The sequence below is a fragment of the Pollachius pollachius genome, assembly GCF_949987615.1.
Source record: "Pollachius pollachius genome assembly, chromosome: 17".
Taxonomy (NCBI): domain Eukaryota; kingdom Metazoa; phylum Chordata; class Actinopteri; order Gadiformes; family Gadidae; genus Pollachius; species Pollachius pollachius.
This window is the reverse complement of record NC_136950.1, coordinates 4,342,687-4,350,186: the sequence shown is the minus strand read 5'-3', so window position 1 is coordinate 4,350,186 and position 7,500 is coordinate 4,342,687. Positions and strand designations below refer to the sequence as shown.

General features: G+C 47.2%; 1 protein-coding gene across 2 annotated transcripts in view; it reads left to right on the top strand.

Annotated features, from left to right (window-relative positions):
* LOC307088919 (melanoma receptor tyrosine-protein kinase-like) overlaps nt 1-7,500 on the top strand; it is a 37,729-nt gene that overhangs the window by 14,519 nt on the left and 15,710 nt on the right. For both annotated transcript variants that reach the window (XM_079754982.1, XM_079754981.1), the window contains exons 2-8: nt 2,738-2,889; nt 3,601-3,808; nt 4,121-4,255; nt 4,411-4,476; nt 4,903-5,021; nt 6,432-6,573; nt 7,370-7,486. In XM_079754982.1, the coding sequence (XP_079611108.1) occupies nt 2,738-2,889; nt 3,601-3,808; nt 4,121-4,255; nt 4,411-4,476; nt 4,903-5,021; nt 6,432-6,573; nt 7,370-7,486 (939 nt within the window). The remainder of the gene's footprint in view (nt 1-2,737; nt 2,890-3,600; nt 3,809-4,120; nt 4,256-4,410; nt 4,477-4,902; nt 5,022-6,431; nt 6,574-7,369; nt 7,487-7,500) is intronic.

The following is a 7,500-nucleotide window of genomic DNA, read 5'->3' as shown; positions in this document are numbered from 1 at the left end:
ATGTGTGCTATTGGTATTGCTATTAGTGGTAAAGTGCAATAGTCATGAGAGAAGAAAGAACATATGTTCTTAAAATAAAAGTTGAGAATCCCCACCAAGTGTCTGTCCTAGACGAACGCCACCGAGTCGGGCAGCAACTGGAGGCTACAGCTGTGTTGTTACTATGGCACCCCGGTGACATCACCGTGGGTAATCCATCAGTCTAGAGTAGAAACAGTGCAGATTACGCCACACAAGCATGGAGGAGTTAGCATGGCTGACTATGAACTAACCCGTCTGATATCCACAGAGGAGTTTAGAGTATGTTTTTGTTTTGCAGCATTCAATATTTATAGCAAAAACAATACCTATCAACGCCAACAATGACCACAAAACAAGCAGTATATAAACATCGGACAACAATAAAACATAAAAACAAGAACATATATACATGCGTGGGTGTGTGTGCATGTTTGTGTGTGTGAGTGTATGTGGGTGTTGGTGCGTGTGTGGGTGTGTCTGTGTCTGTCACATCAACAGACTTGAAGTTAATTTTATTTTATGTTAAGAAGCATTGAACAAACCACAAAAAAGCAGCCAAAGTACTTCGTTACCACAGTAACCAATACGGATTGGACATTATTTACATTCAACTACAAGATATATATTTTTATCAATGTAATCAACTGAAAAATATTCTAAATATCTTTCTGCCGGCATATATATTTCTTTGATGTCCAGCAAACATCTTGTTGTTAATTTTATTCGACATTGTGAACTGTTAGAAGTCAGAGGTTTCACATTATTGACCAATCACAATCAAGTATTCAACAGTTTTAAATGGAAGGCCATTTGGGAAAATAGTGTCTTAGAAATGCCGCGTTAACACAATCAAATTTTGCGTGTTCACACTTTGGAATTTGGTTGCTAGACACATAAAAACGCATAAAGTTAGCGATGTATCTTTCCTTGCCGAAGCTACTTGGAAAATTTCCTCATCGTCAGATGTTGCAAGTCTAAAACATTCGCTAAATATGCGGTTACAGAAGGCAGAAAGTTCTAAAGCGCAATCAACAAGTTTCTCTGAACATCAGCCTCCTCCACTGAAAGTGGGAATTGGCTTCTTCTAAACCACAACTCTGGTTTACATTTCATTCTCATAATTTCTTTTATGGTATACCTAGGTGCTTGAAACAAGTGCATAGCATGTGTGTAGACGCCCACATCAGTTGCGTTGTTGTTCAACATCATTGACAGAACCTCATCATAAATATGTATGACTGTCTTGATTCAAGGTCCCTCGTTGGTCACAACCAGAAAATGCAATGTGTACATTTCTGTTGTGTACACACGTGCAAATATTACGCCTTAACAAGCATAATTCTATGATTTGAACGCAACATTCCTAAGACGTTATTTGGGCTAATGGCCTTCCATAGTTATGTGGTATGTCCGTATTTATCCTAATCCTCTTCTAAGCAAACGGCAGCATGGGTGTGTAAACTGACAGTGTGTTGACCTATGGTCTGGTTGTTGAAAGACTGGTTGAGACGACGTGTGTGTTCCGCTGTTCTCCCCCCGCCAGTGATCTCAGACGTCTTCAGGTCTTACTAGTACCTGCTAGGATGGCTGGTGGCCTTTCAAGCACTTTGTGCTGTGGTATTTTCAATGTCTTGCGCTGCTGCATTTTAAGACACGATAAGATGATTTTATTTATCCTAGATGGGGAATTTGGATGTCAAATCAGCAAATATGAGACAGTAGTAGAATTAAAAACAGATATCAATTGAAAGCTAGAATCAGTAGGATAGTACAAAAACAAGAAGAAGAGAGGTTGAGATAGCTGAAGTTTGAAAAATAAAGACTTTATTATCACTTGACAAGCAAAAGCTGAGTTGGTTTGCAAAGAACTCCTGTTCTAGAATCAGGCTCCTACATGCACTGACCAATCACAGCATCCTATGCAAGAGCCTAGAAATGAGGCCCCACCCCTTTGTCCCCGACAGCCATTCCCCATTAACCCATTTGTGCCGGCTGCTGCGCGGCGCAACATTGTATCTACTAGATACAATGGTTAACTGAACATGCACCAATCCTCCTTCTCCAAGGATTCTCGGCATAAACATATTATTATTTAAAATATAACATTGTAGTGAGTGTAACATAATTCACCTACAGTATTTTGTTATGTGTTGTTCTTTACACTGTGTTAGGCATGTCGTTTAGTGTCTCGGTGTTTCAGGGATCGCTGTCCCTTTAAGGATTACGAGCATGTCATGACGTGGAGCCTGATGCGGGATTTGTTCACTTGCAGCACGTTTTGGATTCCTGTTTTCTAAAACTAAATAAACGAGTCACACAACTGTGTGCTCAACGTGCGAAATTGTATCTTTCATTCAATGCAATTTCCACAACATAGTATTAATTACAACATAAACAATTTACATCTTAAACATATCAGACATATCATGAAGAGCAGTGAGGTCCTCGCAGCTGATTGAAATCCACTTGTCACCTTATTAATTAAACTGATATAAAACAGACATAATATACCACACGTGCTTTTGAGATGAAATTGTCACCCAACACTGGCTTTACACGTGTCAGAAACACAATCCTGAGTAAAGTAGCCACGCTTATTTCATTCGTAACGGCAAGATAAGGATTACCCTTCCTTTAAACCTATGGTCAATTGCTAAGAAGTGAAATCATTTGACTTCCTGTCCATCTGTCCATCTATTTCTCTTTTTTTTCACAGTTTGCAAGGGAACCAGCAATCAATTGGCACTGCTGGGGACGTACGACGATCACTATGAAAACCTGGTCAGGGTGTACGCCGACTGTACGGTGGTGCTGGAGAACCTGGAGATCACCTACATCCAGCAGCACCGCGACCTCTCCTTCCTTTCCGTCAGTACCCCTCCAAACCGCAGGGCCCCTGTATGGGTCTTTTCTTGTCTCTCTTCTCTTCTCTCCTCTTCTGGATTTCTCTCTCGTGTCTTGGCTCTGTCTTTGTTTTATGTCATTCTGTCCTCCCCGGCAGTCCTTTACATTTACATTTGGGGCACTGAGCAGACGCATTTATCAATAGGGACTTACAATAAGTACATTTGTCAGAAGAAAGAGAAACAAGAATATATGGCTGTCGGTACAGTAAGGATGTTAGTGCACCATGTGCCAAGCACTAACAATCACTAAGTTATCCCATTCCCCGTATCCAACAGCAATAGCTAGGATAAGATGCTACAAAATGCTAGGTGCAATTGTTAAGTGTAGGGGGTCCATCATACATTAAGTGCATAAGAGGGGTGTTTTAGGAGAGTAAGGGAGAAGGGGTGGTGGCAGGCTCAGGTGAACTCTGAACTGAGTCTCGAGTCTCTTGCGGAAGCTGGTGAGCTTTCCTCCTTTCTACTCTTCTCTGTTCCTCTTAAGTATCATCTCAATCGCTTCTACACTCCTCTCCCGTTCTCTCCTTTCTTCTCATCTCCTCCCCTCTCTTCTACTCTCTTGTTCTCTCCTCTCTCCTCTCCTTTCCTCTCCTTTCCACTCCCCTCCTCTCCACTTCTCTTCGGTTCTTCTTCTTCGCAGAACATTGTATGAGATGTCTGCTTTCCATTCCAGTCTGTTCGGGAAGTGGGCGGGCATGTCCTGATTGCCATCAACAAGGTAGACACCATCCCATTGGCCAATTTGCGGTTAATCAGGGGTCACACCCTCTATGAAAAGCAGTACGCCCTGGTTGTGATGGCAAACTATGACAAGAACAACACTTCAGAAACCCTGAACTACACCAGTGGACTGAGGCAACTGGAGCTCACTGGACTGACTGGTACACACCAACACACACACACACACACACACACACACACACACACACACACACCACACACACACACACACACACACACACACACTCACAATCACACTCACACACACACGTAAACACAAACACATGTAAATGCACAAACATGCATGCATATGTACACACATACTCCTATCTATTAGCATGCCTAGGCTTACAGCACTCACTTGTACTTACACATGAATGCACATGTTCTCCCACATTCATTATTTTTCTAAATAGTGTATTCTTTCCCTGTATTAATATTTGTTTCTTTCTATCTTCTTGTTTTTCTTTCAGAGATTATGAAGGGGGGTGTGAAGTTTGCCAACAATCCTCTGCTGTGTAACGTTGAAACCATTCAGTGGTCGGATATTGTGGACCAATCAACTCATCCCAGAATGCAGTTCATGAATCAAACCTTTCCACGCAATTGTGGGTTTATCCATGAGATGCTTTGTCATTTTTGTTTTTACTTCCTGTTTCTCTGTTGCTTTGAGCCCACTGAATAACCAACCGATCTTGTATAATCAATATTCATTTATGATGACTTTGTTTCTGTTTGTGTGTGTGTTTGTGTGTGTGTGTAGGTGAAAATTGCGATCCAAGTTGCAATGGCTCCTGTTGGACTGCTGGACCTCATCACTGTCAGACATGTAAACAACCTTCTCATGTTGACACGATAGCACATGCATTCTTTAAAGCTACACTGACTGACAGTAACTGGTTTAATGGACCTTTAACCAATCAATTGAATGGACATTGTTAGCTGCAGACCACTTGTTTTGTCATTATGGCTGTGATGCCACGTTAAATTCTCGATGTGGTCACATTGTCAAACAATAAAATAAAATCGGTGTATTAACTTAACTAACTTATTTTTAGTAATGTGTCATCGTTGCTAAAAAAATATGTGAATGTTAATATTACTGTGAATTGTTAATGTCCCTTACAAGGTCTCTCTCTCCCTCTCTCTCTCTCTCTCTCTCTCTTTCTCCCTCTCTCTCTCTCTCTCTCTCTCTCTCTCTCTCTCTCTCTCTCTCTCTCTCTCTCTCTCTCTCTCTCTCTCTCTCTCTCTCCAGTCACTAAACTGGTTTGTGCAGGCCAGTGTTCTGGAAGATGCCGTGGTCCTAAACCCAAGGACTGCTGCAACGAGCAGTGTGCGGCTGGCTGTACAGGTCCCAGCGCAACTCAGTGTCTGGTCAGTGTGTGTGTGTGTGTGTGTGTGTGTGTGTAATCATAAAGTACACCCCCTATAATCCCTGTCTATGAATAGATAAGAATTCAGCATGATTGTAATGGAACTGTACTTTTTGGTTCAAATTAGGATTTGTGTTCAGCCTCTAGCAATCCATTACATTTTAAACTGTGATAACTTGGCATGACAACTAAAAATATCAAAGTTCCAGAATGACCTCTGTGTTCCTCAGTTAATAATCTAACAGCACTCTCACCCCTCTCTCCCCCCTCTCCCCCTCTCACCCCTCCCTCCTCCTCTGTCCCCCTCTGTCCCCCTCTCCCCCCTCTCCCCCCCTCTCACCCCCCTCTCCCCCCTCTCTCCCCCTCTCTCCCCCTCTCACCCCTCCCTCCTCCTCTGTCCCCCTCTGTCCCCCTCTCCCCCCTCTCCCCCCCTCTCCCCCCTCTCTCCCCCCCTCTGTCCCCCTCTCACCCCCTCTCCCCCCTCTCCCCCCTCTCTCCCCCTCTCTCCCCCTCTCACCCCCTCCCTCCTCCTCTGTCCCCCTCTCCCCCCTCTCTCCCCCTCTTACCCCCTCTCCCCCCTCTCTCCCCCTCTCCCCTCTCTCACCCCCTCTCCCCCCCTCTCCCCCCTCTGTCCCCCTCTCCCCCCTCTCTCCCCCTCTCTCCCCCTCTCACCCCCTCTCACCCCTCTCTCCCCCTCTGTCCCCCTCTCCCCCCTCTCTCCCCCTCTCCCCCCTCTCCCCCCTCTCTCCCCCTCTCACCCCCTCTCCCCCATCTCTCCCCCTCTCACCCCCTCTCCCCCCTCTCTCCCCCTCTCACCCCTCTCACCCCCTCTCCCCCCTCTCTCCCCCTCTCTCCCCCTCTGTCCCCCTCTCACCCCTCTCCCCCCTCCCTCCCCCTCTCTCCCCTCCTGTCCCCCTCTCACCCCTCCCTCCCCCTCTCACCCCCTCCCTCCTCCTCTCTCCCCCCTCTGTCCCCTCCCTCCCCCTCTCACCCCCTCCCTCCCCCTCTCACCCCCTCCCTCCCCCTCTCTCCCCCTCTGTCCCCCTCTCTCCCCTCCCTCCCACTCTCCCCCCTCTCTCCCCCTCCCTCCCCCTCTCACCCCCTCCCTCCCCCTCTCTCCCCCTCTGTCCCCCTCTCTCCCCTCCCTCCCCTTTCACCCCCTCCCTCCCCCTCTCTCCCCCTCCCCCCTCTCTCCCCCTCTCACCCCCTCCCTCCCCCTCTCTCCCCCTCTGTCCCCCTCTCTCCCCTCCCTCCCCTTTCACCCCCTCCCTCCCCCCTCCCCCCTCTCTCCCCCTCTCTCCCCCTACCTCCCCTTTCACCCCCTCCCTCCCCCTCTCTCCCCCTCCCCCTCTCTCCCCCTCTCTCCCCTCCCTCCCCTTTCACCCCCTCCCTTCCCCCCCTCCCTCCCCAGGTTTGTAAGACCTTTAGTGACGATGGAGTGTGTAAGGCGAACTGTCCCCGGCTCATGATCTACGACCCCACCCTGCACCAGCTGGTCCCCAACCCCAACGCCAAGTACTCTTTTGGCTCCGCCTGCGTCAAGTCCTGCCCCTGTAAGACCCTCCAATCAGCCCCCCGCCATCTTGTTACCATAGCAACTACACAGTCAGCCATCTTGATGATAAGGACCATCAAGGCTAGCGCTGGTGTGAGAGTTCTGAATTCTGCTGAGTCTGCGCTGTGTGATGAAGGAAATGGCTTTGACCTGGCTACCCAAAGCAGACGAGTCGGTCCTCCGATCTGGGATTGAGATTCTATAGGGTTGATTTCATGATTTTTTGACTGCTCCCTTTGCTTTAGACTGTTATATGACGTATGTATATATGTTTTGCGTCTGCTAAGCTAGAAAAATCTAAGTCTGAGCCGGGGGGAGTATTCGCGTCGACCGAGAACGCCCCTCAATAAGTGCATAAAAACAGCTTGATTGCGCTCAAACTTTACTTCGGTAACAGTGTGACTTCAGACTGTGCAGTGGGCGGTGCTGAAGGGAAGAAGCCCCGTTATAAACAATGTTTATAACTTCTCAGGGGTGTGAATTTTCAGAAAAACGCGCAAAGCGTTCGATAAATCGCACCGGAGTGGGCGTGCTGACCGATCACAGCAGACTGGGCTACTCTGGAGGGGGCCCTTAAAGCAACCTGATACAAAACAGAATGTTTGAAAGGTGCTGAAATTGGTTTGTCAGAAATGACATGTGATGTGGTCGGATCAGTACACAAATATATCTATTTTTTATAGTAAATCATAATTCAGTTACAGTTTAATTTGTTTGTGTGGGTGAAGCTTTGGTTTATTGTGTGTTCCATCCTGTGTGTGTGTGTGTGTGTGTGTGCGTGTTTTTGTGTGTAGATCACTATGTGGTCACGGACGAAGGAGCGTGTGTGCGGTCATGCAGCGCAGGAACGCGCGAGGTCAAGGAGAATGGAGTTCAGCACTGCAAGAAATGCAACGGGCCCTGTCCAAAAGGTAGAGAGACGAGG